Source organism: Cervus elaphus, chromosome X, assembly GCF_910594005.1.
Source record: "Cervus elaphus chromosome X, mCerEla1.1, whole genome shotgun sequence".
Classification (NCBI taxonomy): domain Eukaryota; kingdom Metazoa; phylum Chordata; class Mammalia; order Artiodactyla; family Cervidae; genus Cervus; species Cervus elaphus.
In genome coordinates, this window is record NC_057848.1 from 119,892,848 (window position 1) to 119,912,836 (window position 19,989).

The following is a 19,989-nucleotide window of genomic DNA, read 5'->3' on the forward strand; positions in this document are numbered from 1 at the left end:
TAAACATACCAAAGAATAGATTGAAAAGACCATTAACAAAGCCAAGTATATGTAATTAAAGATGTCATTTCAAACCAGTAGCTAATGACAAACAATAAATGGTATTAGAATAAGAACAACTGGGTTGGAGAATGGTGTATAAAGGCTGACACCAAAACCAAAATAAAATCCAGATAAAGATTTAAATGTGAACATGAAACTATAAATGTTCTAGAAAAAATTCAGAGAAATATTTATATAATTATGACTGAAGAAGGCTTTTCTATGAGAAACAAATCTTAAAATCATAAAGGTAATAATTGATAGACCTGACTACTTAAAATGTCAATGCTCCTATACATCATACTAAAATAATACATTAAAAATGTCACTTAGTCAGTTCAGTTCAGTCACTCAGTCATGTCTGACTCTTTGCGACCCCATGAACCGCAGCACACCAGGCCTCCCTGTCCATCACCAACTCCCAGAGTTCACCCAAACCCATGTTCATTGAGTCAGTGATGCCATCCAACCATCTCATCCTCTGTCGTCCCCTTCTCCTCCTGCCCTCAATCTTTCCCAGAATCAGGGTCTTTTCAAATGAGTCAGCTCTTCACATCAGGTGGCCAAAGTATTGGAGTTTCAGCTTCAACATCAGTCCTGCCAAATGTCACTTATCAGAACTCAAAAATATAACATCTGATGTTGGTAAGATTATGAGAAAATAATCAATTTTATTGAGTACTGGTAAAAGTAAAACTGCATTGATCACTGAGGAAGGCTTTCTTATCTCTCCTTGCTATTCTTTGGAACTCTGCATTCAAACAGGTATATCTTTCCTTTTCTCCTTTGCCTTTCACTTCTCTTCTTTTCACAGCTATCTGTAAGGCCTCCTCAGACAACCATTTTGCCTTTTTGCATTTCTTTTTCTGGGGATGGTCTTGATCCCTGCCTCCTGTACAATGTCACGAACCTCCGTTCATAGTTCTTCAGGCACTCTGGCTATCAGATCTAATCCCTTGAATCTATTTCTCACTTCCACTGTATAATCATAAGGGATTTGATTTAGGTCATGCCTGAATGGTTTTCCCTACTTTCTTCAACTTAAGTCTGAATTTGGCAATAAGGAGTTCATGATCTGAGCCACAGTCAGCTCCTGGTCTTGTTTTTGCTGACTGTATAGAGTTTCTCCACCTTTGGCTGCAAAGAATATAATTAATCTGATTTCTGTATTGACCATCTGGTGATGTCCATGTGTAGAGTCTTCTCTCATGTTGTTCGAAGAGGGTGTTTGCTATGACCAGTGCGTTCTCTTGGCAAAACTCTATCAGCCTTTGCCCTGCTTCATTCTGCACTCCAAGGGAATACTTGCCTGTTACTCTAGGTATTTCTTGACTTCCTACTTTTCCATTCCAGTCCCCTATAATGAAAAGGACATCTTCTTTGGGTGTTAGTTCTAGAAGATCTTGTAGGTCTTCATAGAACCATTCAACTTCAGCTTCTTCAGCACTACTGGTTGAGGCATAGACCTGGATTACTGTGATATTGAATGGTTTGCCTTGAAAACAGAGATCATTCTGTCATTTTTAAGATTGCATTTTGGCCTCTTTTGCTGACTGTGTTGGCTATTCCATTTCTTCTAATTTTGGTCATCTGAGTTAAACTCACCCACTCCAATCCACTTTAGTTCGCTGATTCCTAAAATGTTGATGTTCACTCTTGCCATCAAAGATGGGCTCAATAAAGGACAGAAATGGTATGGACCTAACAGAAGCAGAAGATATTAAGAAGAGGTGGCAAGAATACACAGAAGAACTGTACAAAAAAGATCTTCAGATAATCACAATGGTGTGATCACTCACCTAGAGCCAGACATCCTGGAATGTGAAGTCAAGTGTGCCTTAGGAAGCATCACTACAAACAAAGCTAGTGGAGCTGATGGAAATCCAGTTGAGCTATTTCAAATCCTAAAAGGTGATGCTGTGAAAGTGCTGTACTCAATATGCCAGCAAATTTGGGAAACTCAGCATTGGCCACAGGACTGGAAAAGGTCAGTTTTCATTCCAATCCCAAAGACAGGCAATGCCAAAGAATGCTCAAACTTCCAGTGCACAATTGCACTCATCTCAAACACTAGCAAAGTAATGCTCAAAATTCTCCAAGCCAGGCTTCAACAGTACGTGAACTGTAACTGTGAACTTTCAGATGTTCAAGCTAGATTTAGAAAAGGCAGAGGAACCAGAGATCAAATTGCCAACATCCACTGAATCATCAAAACAGCAAGAGAATTCTAGTAAAACATCTACTTCTGCTTTATTGACTACACCGAAGCCTTTGACTGTGTGGATCACAACAAACTGTGGAAAATTCTTAATGAGATGGGAATACCAGACCACCTTACCTGCCTCATGAGAAATTTGTATGCAGGTCAGGATGCAACAGTTAGAACTGGACATGGAACAATGGACTGGTTCCAAATCAGGAAAGGAGTACATCGAGGCTGTATATTGTCACCCTGCTTATTTAATTTATATGCAGAGTACATCATGAGAAACGCTGGGCTGGAACAAGCACAAGCTGGAATCAAGATTGCCGGGAGAAATATCAATAACCCCAGATATGCAGATAACACCACCCTTATGGCAGAATGTGAAGAAGAACTAAAGAGCCTCTTGATGAAAGTGAAAGAGGAGAGTGAAAAAGTTGACTTGAAACTCAACATTCAGAAAACTAAGATCATGGCATCTGATCCCATCACTTCATGGCAAATAGATGGGGAAACAATGGAAACAGTAACAGACTTTATTCTTTTGGGGTCCAAAATCACTGCAGATGGTGACTGCAGCCTTGAAATTAAAAGACGCCTGCTCCTTGGAAGAAAAGTTATGACCAAACTAGACAGCATATTAAAAAGCAGAGACATTACTTTACCAACAAAGGTCTGTCTAGTCAAAGCTATGGTTTTTCCAATAGTCATGTATGGATGTGAGAGTTGGACCATAAAGAAAGCTCAGCACCAAAGAATTGATGCTTTTGAACTGTGGTGTTGGAGAAGACTCTTGAGAGTTCCTTGGACTGCAAGGAGATCCAGCCAGTCCATCGTAAAGGAAATCAGTACTGAATATTCATTAGAAGGACTGATACTAAAGTTGAAACTCCAATACTCTGGCCACCTGATGCAAAGAACTGACTCATTTGAAAAGACCCTGAAGCTGGGAAAAATTGAAGGCAGGAGGAGAAGTGAATGACAGAGGATAAGATAGCTGGATGGCATCAGTGACTCAATGGACATGAGTTTGAGTAAACTCCGGGAGTTGGTGATGGACAGGGAGGCCAGGCGTGCTTCAGTCCATGGGGTCACAAAGAGTCGGACACAACTGAGTGACTGAACTTACTGAACTGAAAAGTACAATTGGGCAAGACACTTCAGAAGCATAGTTGTCTATACACAATTGGGTAAATTTAATTTTTTAAAGCAATAAATATTTATTGAGGGCCCCCCAAAACAGTTTCCTACACCCACAAAAATTTAAATATTCATTGTGTTGGTCTAATATTTCTATTCCTAGTAATTTATTCCAGAAAAACAAAAGTACATTTATGACCAATGCAAATATATGCATGTTCATTACAGGGTTATTGGAAATAACCTATATGTCCATTAATAGGAGGCTGAGTAAATAATTCCAGTTGAAGAACAGAACACTACAGTCTAAGGCCATACCACCCTGAATGCACCCAATCTCATCTGAACTTGGAAGCTGAGCAGGGTTGGGCCTGGTTAGTACTTAGATGGGAAAACAGAATACTACACAGTTGACAAAACTGATATAGAAATGTCAATTTAACTAGAAAGATATTTGTAATTACATGAGCATTGTTACATGAGAAAAAAAAAGCAAGTCATAAAGAACTACGAAGAGGTCATGACAATCCTAAAAATATATGCTCATATGCTCTAAACAACAGATTTTCAAAATACACAAAGAAAAAAAAGTGACAAAACTGAAAAGAGAAATAGACAAATTCATAATCATAGTTGAAAACTTCTATACTCTTCTCTCAGTAACAGAATTAGTTCATGGAGAATCAGCAAAAATAATAAGGAAATTAACAACATGAACCAACTGAATCTGACATTTTATAGAACACTCACTCCATCCAACACAGCAGGATACACATTCTTAAGTGCACATGTAACATTCACCAAGGCAGACCATATCCTGAACAATAAACCTTAAACTTTTTTAAAATAATTAAAAATCATACAAACTGTTTTCTTTGATTACAGTGGAATTAAACTACAAATCGATACCAGAAAAATAATAGTGAAATCTCCAAACACTTAGAGATTAAACAAACTTCTAAATAGTTCAAGCAGTTAAAAGTGGTACTTAGAGAGGAGCCAAGATGGCGGAGGAGTAGGACGGGGAGATCACTTTCTCTCCTACAAATTCATCAAAAGAATAACTGAACACAGAGCAAACTTCGCGAAACAACTTCTGATCGCTAGCTGAGGTCATCAGGCGCCCAGAAAAGCAGCCCATTGTCTTCGAAAGGAGGGCTGTATAGTTGGAGAAGTCCTGAGACTACAGGAAGAATAAAACTGAAATCCAGAGGCAGGAGACTTAAGCCCAAAACCTGAGAACACCAGAAAACTCCTGACTACATGGAACTTTAAGTAATAAGTGACTGTCCAAAAGCCTTCATACCTACACTGAAACCAACCACCACCCAAGAGCCAATAAGTTTTAGAGCAAGACATACCACGCAAATTCTCCAGCAACGCAGGAACATAGCCCTGAACATCAACATACAGGCTGCCCAAGGACACACCTAACACATAGACCCATCTCAAAACTCATTACTGGGCACTCCATTGCTCTCCAAAGAGAAGAAATCAAGTTCCATGCACCAGAACACTGACGCACGCTTCCCTAACCAGGAAATCTTGACAAGCCAATCGTCTAACCCCACCCACTGGGTTAATCCTCCACAACAAAAAGGAACCACAGACCTCCAGAATACAGAAAGCCCACTCCAGATACAGCAATCTAAACAAGATGAAAAGGCAGAGAAATACCCAACAGGTAAAGGAACATGAAAAATGCCCACCAAGTCAAACAAAAGAGGAGGAGATAGGGAATCTACCTGAAAAAGAATTTAGAATAATGATAATAAAAATGATCCAAAATCTTGAAAACAAAATGGAGTTACAGATAAATAGCCTGGAAACAAAGATTGAAAAGATTCAAGAACTGTTTAATAAAGACCTAGAAGAAATAAAAAAGAGTCAATTAAAAATGAATAATGCAATGAATGAGATCAAAAACACTTTGGAGGGAACCAAGAGTAGAATAACGGAGGCAGAAGATAGGATAAGTGAGGTAGAAGATAAAATGGTGGAAATAAATGAAGCAGAGAGGAAAAAAGAAAAAAGGATCAAAAGAAATGAGGACAACCTCAGGGACCTCTGGGACACTGTGAAACGCCCCAACATTCGAATCATAGGAGTTCCAGAAGAAGAAGACAAAAAGAAAGGCCATGAGGAAATACTCGAGGAGATAATAGCTGAAAACTTCCCTAAAATGGGGAAGGAAATAGCCACCCAAGTCCAAGAAACCCAGAGAGTCCCAAACAGGATAAACCCAAGGCGAAACACCCCAAGACACATATTAATCAAATTAACAAAGATCAAACACAAAGAACAAATATTAAAAGCAGCAAGGGAAAAACAACAAATAACACACAAAGGGATTCCCATAAGGATAACAGCTGATCTATCAATAGAAACCCTCCAGGCCAGAAGGGAATGGCAGGACGTACTGAAAGTAATGAAAGAGAATAACCTAAAACCTAGATTACTGTATCCAGCAAGGATCTCATTCAGATATGAAGGAGAATTCAAAAGCTTTACAGATAAGCAAAAGCTGAGAGAATTCAGCACCACCAAACCAGCTCTTCAACAAATGCTAAAGGATCTTCTCTAGACAGGAAATGCAGAAAGGTTGTATAAACGTGAACCCAAAACAACAAAGTAAATGGCAACGGGACCACACCTATCAATAATTACCCTAAATGTAAATGGGTTGAATGCCCCAACCAAAAGACAAAGATTGGCTGAATGGATACAAAAACAAGACCCCTATATATGCTGTCTATAAGAGACCCACCTCAAAACAAGAGACACATACAGACTAAAAGTGAAGGGCTGGAAAAAAATATTTCATGCAAACGGAGACCAAAAGAAAGCAGGAGTCGCAATACTCATATCAGATAAAATAGACTTTCATATAAAGGATGTGAAAAGAGACAAAGAAGGACACTACATAATGATCAAAGGATCAATCAAAGAAGAAGATATAACAATTATAAATATATATGCACCCAACATAGGAGCACCGCAATATGTGCGGCAAACACTAACGAGTATGAAAGAGGAAATTAATAGTAACACAATAATAGTGGGAGACTTTAATACCCCACTCACAACTATGGATAGATCAACTAAACAGAAAATTAACAAGGAAACACAAACCTTAAATGACACAATGGACCAGCTAGACCTAATTGATATCTATAGGACATTTCACCCCAAAACAATCAACTTCACCTTTTTCTCAAGTGCACACGGAACATTCTCCAGAATAGATCACATCCTGGGCCATAAATCTGGTCTTGGAAAATTCAAAAAAATTGAAATCATTCCAGTCATCTTTTCTGACCACAGTGCAGTAAGATTAGATCTCAATTACAGGAAAAAAATTGTTAAAACTTCAAACATGTGGAGGCTAAATAACACGCTTCTGAATAACCAACAAATCATAGAAGAAATCAAAAAAGAAATCAAAATATGTATAGAAACAAATGAAAATGAAAACACAACAACCCAAAACCTATGGGACACTGTAAAAGCAGTGCTAAGGGGAAGGTTCATAGCATTACAGGCTTACATCAAGAAACAAGGAAAAAACCAAATAAATAACCTAACTCTACACCTAAAGCAATTAGAGAAGGAAGAAATGAAGAACCCCAGAGTTAGCAGAAGGAAAGAAATCTTAAAAATCAGGGCAGAAATAAATGCAAAAGAAACTAAAGAGACCATAGCAAAAATCAACAAAGCTAAAAGCTGGTTTTTTGAAAAAATAAACAAAATTGACAAACCATTAGCAAGACTCATTAAGAAACAAAGGGAGAAGAACCAAATCAACAAAATTAGAAATGAAAATGGAGAGATCACAACAGACAACTCTCACATACAAAGGATCATAAGAGACTACTACCAGCAGCTCTATGCCAATAAAATGGACAACTTGGATGAAATGGACAAATTCTTAGAAAAGTATAACTTTCCAAAACTGAACCAGGAAGAAATAGAAGATCTTAACAGACCCATCACAAGCAAGGAAATCGAAACTGTAATAAAAAATCTGCCAGCAAACAAAAGCCCGGGACCAGATGGCTTCACAGCTGAATTCTACCAAAAATTTAGAGAAGAGCTAACACCTATCTTACTCAAACTCTTCCAGAAAATTGCAGATGAAGGTAAGCTTCCAAATTCATTCTATGAGGCCACCATCACCCTAATTCCAAAACCAGACAAAGATGCCACAAAAAGAGAAAACTACAGGCCAATATCACTGATGAACATAGATGCAAAAATCCTTAACAAACTTCTAGCAAACAGAATCCAACAACATATTAAAAAAATCATACACCATGACCAAGTGGGCTTTATCCCAGGAATGCAAGGATTCTTTAATATCCGCAAATCAATCAGTGTAATACACCACATTAACAAATTGAAAGATAAAAACCATATGATTATCTCAATAGATGCAGAGAAAGCCTTTGACAAAATTCAACACTCATTTATGATTAAAACTCTCCAAAAAGCAGGAATAGAAGGAACATACCTCAACATAATAAAAGCTATATATGACAAACCCACAGCAAGCATCACCCTCAATGGTGAAAAATTGAAGGCATTTCCCCTGAAATCAGGAACAAGACAAGGGTGCCCACTCTCACCACTACTATTCAACATAGTGTTGGAAGTTCTGGCCACAGCAATCAGAGCAGAAAAAGAAGTAAAAGGAATCCAGATAGGAAAAGAAGAAGTAAAACTCTCACTGTTTGCAGATGACATGATCCTCTATATAGAAAACCCTAAAGACTCTACCAGAAAATTACTAGAGCTAATCAGTGAATATAGTAAAGTTGCAGGATATAAAATTAACACACAGAAATCCCTTGCATTCCTATATACTAACAATGAAAAAACAGAAAGAGAAATTAAGGAAACAATACCATTCACCATTGCAACAAAAAGAATAAAATACTTAGGAGTATATCTACCTAAAGAAACAAAGGACCTATACATAGAAAACTATAAAACACTGATGAAAGAAATCAAAGAGGACACAAACAGATGGAGAAACATACCATGTTCATGGATTGGAAGAATCAATATTGTCAAAATGGCTATTCTACCCAAAGCAGTCTATAGATTCAATGCAATCCCTATCAAGCTACCAACGGTATTTTTCACAGAACTAGACCAAAGAATTTCACAATTTGTATGGAAATACAAAAAACCTCGAATAGCCAAAGTAATCTTGAAAAAGAAGAATGGAACTGGAGGAATCAACCTGCCTGACTTCAGACTCTACTACAAAGCCACAGTCATCAAGACAGTATGGTACTGGCACAAAGACAGAAATATAGATCAATGGAACAGAATAGAAAGCCCAGAGATAAATCCACGAACCTATGGACACCTTATCTTTGACAAAGGAGGCAAGGATATACAATGGAAAAAAGACAACCTCTTTAACAAGTGGTGCTGGGAAAACTGGTCAACCACTTGTAAAAGAATGAAACTAGAACACTTTCTAACACCATACACAAAAATAAACTCAAAATGGATTAAAGATCTAAATGTAAGACCAGAAACTATAAAACTCCTAGAGGAGAACATAGGCAAAACACTCTCCGACATAAATCACAGCAAGATCCTCTATGACCCACCTCCCAGAATATTGGAAATAAAAGCAAAAATAAACAAATGGGACCTAATGAAACTTAAAAGCTTTTGCACTACAAAGGAAACTATAAGTAAGGTGAAAAGACAGCCCTCAGATTGGGAGAAAATAATAGCAAATGAAGAAACAGACAAAGGATTAATCTCAAAAATATACAAGCAACTCCTGAAGCTCAATTCCAGAAAAATAAATGACCCAATCAAAAAGTGGGCCAAAGAACTAAACAGACATTTCTCCAAAGAAGACAGACAGATGGCTAACAAACACATGAAAAGATGCTCAACATCACTCATTATTAGAGAAATGCAAATCAAAACCACAATGAGGTACCATTACACGCCAGTCAGGATGGCTGCTATCCAAAAGTCTACAAGCAATAAATGCTGGAGAGGGTGTGGAGAAAAGGGAACCCTCTTACACTGTTGGTGGGAATGCAAACTAGTACAGCCGCTATGGAAAACAGTGTGGAGATTTCTTAAAAAACTGGAAATAGAACTGCCATATGACCCAGCAATCCCACTTCTGGGCATACACACTGAGGAAACCAGGTCTGAAAGAGACACGTGCACCCCAATGTTCATCGCAGCACTGTTTATAATAGCCAGGACATGGAAGCAACCTAGATGCCCATCAGCAGATGAACGGATAAGAAAGCTGTGGTACATATACACCATGGAATATTACTCAGCCGTTAAAAAGAATTCATTTGAACCAGTCCTAATGAGATGGATGAAGCTGGAGCCCATTATACAGAGTGAAGTAAGCCAGAAAGATAAAGAACATTACAGCATACTAACACATATATATGGAATTTAGAAAGGTGATAACGATAACCCTATATGCAAAACAGAATAAGAGACACAGAAATACAGAACAGACTTTTGAACTCTGTGGGAGAAGGTGAGGGTGGGATATTTCAAAAGAACAGCATGTATACTATCTATGATGAAACAGATCACCAGCCCAGGTGGGATGCATGAGACAAGTGCTCCGGCCTGGTGCACTGGGAAGACCCAGAGGAATCGGGTGGAGAGGGAGGTGGGAGGGGGGATCGGGATTGGGAATACATGTAAATCCATGGCTGATTCATATCAATGTATAACAAACCCACTGGAAAAAATAATAATAATAATAATAAAAAAAAAAAAGAAAAAAAAAAGAAAAAAAATAAAAGTGGTACTTAGGGAGAAATTATAGCAATTAGGTGCTTATATTAGAAAAGAAGAAAAGTCCTAGGACATCCTGGTGGTCCAGTGGTTAAGAATCGGCCTGCCAATGCAGGGGACATGGGTTTGATCCATGGTCTGGTAATATCCCACATGCCATGGGGCAAGTAAACCAGTGTGTCACAACTACTGAATCCACTTGCCCTAGAGCCCGTGCTACACAACAAGAGAAGCCCCCACAATGAGAAACCCATGCACCACAACTAGAGAGTAGCCCCTGCTCACTGCAACTAGAGAAAACCTGTGCAACATCAAAGACACAGCACTACCAAAAATTAAATAAATAAATAAATATTTTTAAAGAAGAAAAGAAGTCTGAAATCAATAATCTACTCTTCTACCTCAAACTAGGAAAAGAAGAGCAAATTAAATCCAAAGCAAGAGAAAGGAAACTGTTAAAGCAGATATCAGTTAAACTGATAACAGAAAAATAAAGAAAACAAATGAAACCAAAATCTGGTTCTTTGAAAAGATCAATAAAAATTATAAACTCCGAGCAAGATTGATAAAGAAAGAGAAGACACAAATTACTAAATATCAAGGATGAACGACTAAATAATCAGCAAATGCTATGAACATAAATTCAACAACTTAAATGAAAGGACCAATTCCTTGAAAATCACAAACTTCCAAAAGTCATCTGATATAATAACTTGAATAATCACATAACTATTAAAGAAATTATATTCTTAGATAAAATTCTTCAGAGAAAAGAAAAACCTTCAGGCCCAGATGGTTTTACTTGTGAATCCTACTAAACATTGAAAGAATAAAACATCAATTCTACATATGTCTTCAAGAAAATAGAATACTTTCCAAATCATTTCATAAAACCAGTATCATTCTCATATCAAAACCAGAAAGTCAGTACCAAAAAACAGAAAAAAAACACTACAGACCAACATCCATCATAAACATAGATGCGATAATCCTCAACAAAATCTTAGCAAATATAATCCAGAAATATATAAGAATGATATTCCAAAACTAAGTGGGGTTAAAACAATTTTGAAAAAAAAAAAGACAGTCTAGAGTTAGAAAAATCACATTACCTAGTTTTAATATTATAAAACTACAGAAATAAAGACTGTGATGTTGGCGAAGAGAAAGACACACAGATCAATGAAACAATGTAGAAATAAGTACAGAAATAGGCCCCGCACAAATAAGGCAAATTGTTTTTTGGCAAAGGTCCAAAAGCAATTCAGTGGAGAAGTATATTTTTCCACAAAAGGTGTTAGAACAGTTAAACAACCATATGCAAGACAATGAACTGACTTCAAAACCTTTATACCTTATAGAAATTCAACTCAAAATGGATTATAGATTTAATGTTAAAAGCTTTAAAACATTCATACAAAATATAGGAGAAAATTTCATGACCTAGGTTTAAGCAGAGTTCTTAAACATGACACAAAAAGCACAAGGCTTTCCTGGTGGCTCACATGGTAAAGAATCCGCCCACAATGTGGGAGACTTGTGTTCAATCCCTGGGTTGGGAAGATCCCCTGGAGGAGGGCATGGCAACCCACTCCAGTATTCTTGACTGGAGAATCCCCATGGACCAAGGATCCTGGCAGGCTACAGTCCATAGGGTTGCAAAGAGTTAGACATGACTGAGCGACTAAGCATAGAAAGATAACATAGAAAAATTGAACTTTATGAAAAATTAAAAACTTTTGTTCTATGAAAGACACAGATAATAAAAAAAAAAAAAAACTGGTGGGATATATTTGTAAATCACACATCCAACAAAGGATTTGTAACCAGAACATATAAGGAACTCTCATTAAGTTGACACAAAGAAAATAATCTATCCAATTTAAAACTGGGCAAAAGATATAGACATTTCATCAAAGATGACTTCATACAAACAAGTAAGTATGTTCAACATTATTAGCCCTTGAGGAAACACAAATTAGAACCATGGTGAGATTCCTCTATACATCTATACGGCCAAAGTTTAAAAACAAACAATACTAAGTGCTAACAAGGATGCAGAGCAGCTAGAACTCTCATATATTGCAGGTAAGAATGCAAAATGATAGTCACCCCGTAGCACTTTCTCATTAAGTTAAACATACACTTATCATATAACCCAGAAATCCCACTCCTGGGTGTTGATGTTGGAAATAAAAACTTATATTGACATAAAACCCTGTACATTAATGTTTATAGACATTCTTCTCACAGTCTCAGAAACTGGAAACAACTCAAAATGTCCTTTAATGGGGGAAGGTTTAAACAAACCTTGGTACATCAATACCATGGACTACTACTCAGCAACGAAAAGGAATGAACTGTTGATACACACAACTTGTATAGATCTCAAAGGAATTATGGTAAGTGATAAAAGTCAATCACAAAAGGTTACACAGTATATGATTCCATTTATATAACATTCCTGAAATCACAAAATTACCGAAATGGAAAGCAAATTAGAAGTTTCCAGGGACAGGAAGGTGAGGGGAGGGAGATGGCTGTGGCTATAAAAGAGTAAAACAAGGGATCATTCCGGTGATGGAACAATTTTGTATCTTAACTGTGGTATGGTGCTTATGAAACTTACATGTGTGATAAAATTATATAGGCTAAACACATACACACACAAATAAAGAGCATGTAAACTGGTAAAATATAAATAAAACCTCTGGACCTTGACTGTGATACTATATGACAGTTATGCAAAATGTTACCACTGAAAGAAACCAGGTGAAGGGTACACAAGACCTCTCTACATACTATTCTTTTTGATAACTTTTTGTGAATCTATTATTTCAAAATGTTAAAATTTCATAGAACTGTATACCAAAAGTCAGTTTTACTAATTATTTTAAGATATAAAAATTAAAGTTACAAAAATAATATATATAGGAAAGACATTTTCTACAACTGTGATTCTCTATCAAAGGTAACATTAGCATGGCTTATGGAACTTAAAAAATATATGATAAGTCTCAGATGGGACCTGGGCATCTGACTCTGTGATCAGTATACCATTTTAAAAATGGGGGGATAATAAGCACACATGAATATTAACACTCTGTAGGTTGTGGGATCATAAGTAATTATAATTTCTTACTTGGCTATAATAAATGTGAATTTTTGTGCAATAAAAATAACAAAAACTTTTTTTTTAATTCAGTTCTTCATTCCAGCTGGTATCTCTAAAGAGTCAGACATGACTTAGCAACTAAACAACAACAAATAACTACTCCTAGTTTCATGCCATCTGTGAATTTGATGAGATGATCTTCTCTGTTCTCATCTATATCATTTATAAAAAATGTTGATCAAAACAAAGTCCACTGACAGTCTACTAGAAATCTCTTTCTTGTTTGGTAATGATCAGCAATATTTGTGATCAATTTTACTTATTTAAGATCTACTCAGATTCTATTTTATCTAATTTACTATTTTTCATCATTTCCATAGAATGACATTTTCATGCTTTGCTGATGTTCAAATATACCATGTCTACCACATTTCCCTGGTTTGTCACTCCAAAGTGAGCCTGAACCATTACTCTGGTATTTAAAGGATATTTAACAATATTACCTTTCCTTCTGCTGAGCACAGACTATGCCTTTTATTTCCTTGCAAACTCCAGAGCAACCCCTTCAATTCTATTCATTCAACAAATATTCACTGACACCTACAACATCCAGGTACTATTATACCTTCATTAGTGTAAAGTAATAATTAAGTATTCACAACAATATTCCCTCAACAGTCAACTCTGAACAAACAGCCATCTGCCCTGTTTGGGGCTATACTGTCCTTCCTATTTACTCATCCCATCCAAAGCTTGAAAGACTTTGTTACTGGCCCTTATCCAATCACTACGTATACTTCTACAAGATTTTGAAAATGACTGAACTACCATAGCATTATTACCATTTCTAGAAATCTCTCTCCTTCCACTGGGTTCTCACAGTGTCTTATTAACAGTCTACTTTGTATTATTCTTATCTACCTGCAAGTCTTATCTTGCCCTCTAGGTCATAAGCTTCCTGAGGGCAGGAATTCTGGCTTATTCAGCTCTGGAGACCCAGTAAATTTTTACTGTGTTTGAGACCTGGCAATGCTGAGTGAATAATCAATAAAGAGAATAGCAGCCCCTTAAGGCAGCAGTTGTCAGGCTTACCTGCACCTCCACCAACCAGTCCACAAGAATGGCCCTCATGTTACTGTTGATATCAGTCTGCCTGGTCATATATTTTTTAAGTATAAACTTTTCCTGGCAGTAAGAAAGAAATATTAACAGGTAAACTCTTCTTGTAGTTCAAAATTATAAGTTAGGAAAAACTATATGCAACTAATATCTAAAAACAAATTATAACTTAACATAAGTAATTTCTTCACAGTTCTAACTCATTATTTTTAGCTGGTATCAGATAGAGGCAGAGCAAAGTATCCTTTCCCAGACAAGGTCAGTTATCCTTGGGAAATGAACACACATGATATTCAAGTGTCAGGGTGGATATTGAGGTATCTAGCAGAATATGAAATATAGGCAGGAATACACCTATGACTATAGATGAATACCAACAAGATTCTGCCCCTTCTTTGCAATTCAATCAAAAGCACAATACCATTCTGTATAGAGGAGTCCTTCTCAAACTTTAACATACATATTTGAAAGATACTTGAAGATATTTAAAATTTAGAAAGTCTGGGTTTCTGCATTTCTAACAAGATCTTAAGTGAAACCAATACTGGTGAGCTAAGGCCCACACTTTTAGTATAGCAAAATTATCTCTTGCTTCTTCCGAGATATACTAGACAAAGTACAGGCTCTGGAGTCAGTTCATCTATTACCATGTCTCTAGAGAGAAGATGAGACGTTCATCATTCCTCTTATGAATGGCCTGCTAAAATTCTAGTTAGTACATAACCCTGGTCCCATCTGTTCCACTGAGAGAGAGAAGAAAATTTGGAATTGAACATTAGTGGTAAAGGAGACTGGCAGATTTGAAAGGAGAAAGAAAATTTTACCAGGTTGGAGAGCTGGAACAGAGTCTGGTTTTATATGCAATGCCAGAAAACTGCATAGAGAAGGGGAAAGATCTCTAAGAGCAGTCACTCAGAAAGGGCCTGCTTGACAATTTTTGTGTCTGAGATTACCTCCTAAGCAATTAGAGGTGCAGACTTATGGTTTCTAAGGTAATCAGACTTTAGTTCATATCCCAGATCTACCACACACTAGTTGTTTTGACTGAGCAGTTTCCCCCAACTATAAAAAGGAGATAATAATACCTACCATCATGAAGCTATTGGGAGAATTAAACAAGATAATGTTCATAAATCCTTTAGCACAATGTTTAACTCATAGTATGCTACCAGAAGACGTCAGTTGCTACTGTTATTATTTTCCTCATCATTATTATCTCCCCTTTAAAGCTGCATTTGAAGGATGTATGGTAAGGAAATGAGAACTGGAAAATCATTTCCCCTCACCCCCATCCCCTACATACCTCTCTTTTCTTCATGTAATTGAAGATATCCTTAGCATATACTGAGCTGAAAAATGGATCGCTGCAGTCTATGTCAGTATCCCCCACTGGGGTCACCTGCTTGGAAATCATCAAAAAGACATATTAGGAGAACAATTCCAAGAGAAGCTTACACACACATAAAAAATTACTCCTTTCTTCCCACTTTTATCTTCAGCTCAAGCCTTTGCCCTGTAATCCTCATACTGTTAAGTAACCAAGAAATACTTAATCCTTGTACATACCTGCTTTGCCCTAAGAACCAGGCACTATTATTACAGGTAAGCACAAGATTCTCCAAGAGAGACATTGTGATCTTACAATCTTCCAGCTTATGTCACCTGTTATGTTTCAATGCTTTGACTGGGCCCAGTTCATCTTCTTGTTAGCCTTTTACTCCCTTCTATACCTTTAACCAGGTTATTTTGCCTACATCCAGGTTGTTTCTCCTCCCAAGTACCAAATCTCATCTCATTTTCCTTCTAATTTACAACTTATAAACCATCTTCCTTAGAAGATGCCTCTGTGAATTTAACTCATCTTTAGCTAAGGTACTATGTAATGCAGATTGCAATTACTAAGAAAGGCAGTTTCCTGAAATTGTCTAACCACTACTGAAATACATACACACAGAGTATTCCAGACCCTTGAGGGTGTCCCTGGAATAAATACTTTCTAATGGCTCAGGTATATCACTATGCCAATCATGAAGTCAAGAGATTCTACAAGGCCAGTTTGGTTTAATATCACTTACTATATACAACTCAATTGCTTAGGAAGGCAAAAAAAAAAAATCTCTTTGCTAGCAGCAACCTCCAGGACAACAAAGAACACTTCATCTAATTTAAGAAGAAAGAAAGCAGAATACCTCCTGCTGTGATCTCTTGTCATCAGATGAGAAAGGTTTATTGGAATTGGATTCACAAGTACTGGACTTGCTTATGGTACTGCATGACATGGTGATGGTGTTGGACAAGCCTGTTCCAGATTCAGGGGTGGCATCTGGGCTGGTTTCAATTTGGAGGGTGAAATCTTTGAAAAAGGTGTCTTCTTTGTGAGTGAGAGTCTCTTGCAAGACCAATGGCTCCTTCCAGACAGCTTCCTTCTCAATCGTGGAATTCTCCTGCAAGGCCAAGGACTCCTTCAGGATGGTGTCCTTTTCAATGCTGGGCTTCTCCTGCAAGGCCTGTGGCTGCTTAATAATGCACTCCTCTTCACTGGTGATGTTCTCTTGCAAGGTCAACTGCTTTTTCAAGAGGAACACCTCTCCCTGAGCAGTGGGCTGCTTCTTAAAAGATGATTGTCCCTCTATGCTGGCTGCTGCCTCAGGGGAGAGCTTTTCCTTCAGAACCAATGGTTTCTCAAAAAAGAATTTCTCTTCAGTGGTGCTTTTCTTCTGCAAAGCCAACAGCATCTTCAAGAAGTCCACTTTGGTATCAGTCTTCTCCAAGACCAAGGACTTCTCCATGGTCAACAGTTCCTTGATATATGATTCTTCTTTAGTGGTGATATTCTCCTGTAAGGTCAATGGCTTCTCTGAGAGGGACACCTGTTGCAGAGAGGTGTGTTTCTCTTTCAATACAGATGGATCCTGGAAGAGGAGCCCCTCTTCCGTTGTAGACTTTCTTTTTAAGGGCAACGACTTCTTAAGGAGTGACTCCTCTTCAGAGGTGGTTTTCTCTATGACCGTGTTCCACTGAGAGATTTGCCTCATTTTTGGAGATAATGGTGTCTTGGTAAGAACTGCCTCACCCGTTGAAGACTTCTTCCTACATGATACTGGCATCATAAAGGAATTCTTACCTTCAGCAATCATATTCTGCAAATCCAAGAGTTCTTGGCAGATAGACATTATTATTTGAGTGGCACATGTTTGCTTCGTTAAAGGTAATGACTCCTCGGTAGAGACTGCCACATTTGTGGTATGTGTCTTCCTAAATGATAGTGACTCCATAAGAAATTCATCTTTACTATCTATTCTCTCCTGTAATGCCCAAGGCTTTTTCAAGGCAGCCATATCCCCCTGAGTGGTGTGCTCCTCTTGCAGTGCAGATGGTTCCTTCAAGAGGGACTCCACCTCAGTGGTAGGCTCCTTAATGAATGATTTCTCTTCAGAAATGGTCTGCAATACTAGTGGCTTGGTCAAACAGGACTTACCCTGAGTGGTACACTTCTTCTTTAAAGATAACAGCATATTGGTGGAGGTTGCCTCCCCAGTGGTAAACTTCTTAAAAGTCAAAGTCTCCTTTTTAAGTGATTCCTCCTCAGTTGGAGTCTTTTGCAAGACCAAGGGCTTCTTCAAGATGGATGCCTCCTCTAGAATGGTGTGCTTCTCCTGCAACGCTGATGGCTCTTGGAAAAGGGATTCCTTAGTGGCAGGTGGCTTCTTAAAGGGTAATGGCTCCTTAACGAATGACTTCTCTTCAGATGTGACCTTCTGCAATACTAGTGGCTTCTTCAAGTGGTATATCTTCCCCTGAGTAGTATGCTTCCTCTTTAAAAGTAGTGGCTTCTTGGGAAGTGTTGCCTCCTCAGTAGTATGAGTCTTCCTAAAGGAAAGTGGCTCTATAAGAAAATCATCTTCACCATCTTCCTTCTGCAATGCCAATGGCTTCTTCAAAAGTGTCACTGCTCCATCAGTGGTATGCTTATCTTCCAACACTGAGAGGTCCTGGAAGAGGGACTCCTCGTTAGAGGTAGGCTTCTTTTCAAAGGAGAGTAACTGGCCAATGAGTGCCTTCTCTCCAGAGGTGGTCTTCTTCAATATTAATGGCTTCTTCAAGTAGGTCATCTTCCTCTTACTCTGAGTAGTGCACTTTTTCTTTAAAGGTAATGGCTTCATGGTGAAGGTTGTCTCCTCAGTGGTAGATTGCTTCTTAAAAGCCAATGGTTCCTTAAAAAGTGATTTCTCTTCAGTGTCAATCTTCTCCTGAAAGGCCAATGATTTCTTCAAGATGGATAATTCTTGTTCAGAGGTGTGCTTCTCTTGCAATGCAGGTGGTTCCTGGAAAAAGGACTCCTCAGCAGCAGGCTTTCTCTTAAAAGACTCCTTAGTGAGTGGCTTTTCTTCAGAGGCGGTCTTCTGCAGTACTAGAGGATTTTTCCTATAGGACATCTTCCTCTGAGTGGTACACTTTTTCTTTAAAGATGATAATGGGTTGGTGGAGGTTGCTTCCTCAGTTTTAGGCTTCTTCCTAACATTCTGGAGCTCCATAAAGGAAGAATCCTCTTCAACACTGACATCCTGCAAAGCCAACTCCTCCCCCGAGCAGGACTGCTTTCCCTGATATCGGCACACATTCTTTAAGGATAATGTCCTGTTGGTGATGGCTGCCTCCTTGGTTTTAAGCTTCTTCCCAAAAGTCATTGGCTGTACAACATCACTGTCACTCTTCCCCTGCAAGGACAGTGGCTTCTGCAAGAGGGACATTACCCCCTGATTTGTGCACTTCTTTGAAGATAATGACCTCTTCATGAGGACTGCATCCTCAGAAGTGGGTTCCTCTTTTAAAATGAATGGCTTTTTGAAAAGAGATGCTTCCTCAGTATTGGGTGTCTTAGAGCTGGTAGACATATCCAGGGTGAGCAGATTATCTATACTGTTTGGCACCATGGTGGTTGAGACTACTACTGGTGAGAGTTCTATGTCATATCTGCAAAGGAAACAATGTCTGGGTGAGAAGAATGTAGTTCCTAGAATCCTTACCTATCATTTCATTTTGTCACTACACTTACTAAATGTATGGAAAGGGAAAGGACTGCAACCCTAAGAGACAGACTAGAGGGTAAAAATCAATGGGTAACATAGTAAATCTACTAAGTAGCATAATGTATAGTTTCTATGATCTAGGTCCTCACACTTTTCTAAAAAAATTCCCCCTGAAATCCTTATCTTGCTTTTTCATATATGACTTATTACCTTTATTTATATAAAAAGGCTTTTATTATAATCCTTAGCACATTGTATGAGTGATTTGCTTGTGTATCAGTCTCTCTCACTAGCTGCATTTGTCTTTGTCTATCAGCACTAAGCATCTGGTGAAACTCAGATTGAAATTAATATTGTCTGAAGGCTTATGAGAGAGGATTATAAGAGAGAGGCTTATAAAAGGCTTATGAAAGCTTATAAGAGAAAGTTGGTCTGGTACTTAATGTTCATGGTATCTAATCATATTCCCTTCACCTTAGGCTATTCACAAGATGCTTTCCCAGTGAAGGTAATAAAAAGACCAAAATAAACATCTG

The 19,989-nt window shown here is 37.9% G+C and overlaps 1 protein-coding gene across 1 annotated transcript in view; it reads right to left on the minus strand.

Moving 5' to 3' along the window:
- The window catches only part of CCNB3 (cyclin B3), a 54,305-nt gene that overhangs the window by 21,448 nt on the left and 12,868 nt on the right, over nt 1-19,989 (minus strand). The window contains 3 exon segments of the mRNA XM_043896913.1: nt 14,397-14,489; nt 15,727-15,822; nt 16,613-19,397. Coding sequence (XP_043752848.1) covers nt 14,397-14,489; nt 15,727-15,822; nt 16,613-19,397 — 2,974 coding nt within the window.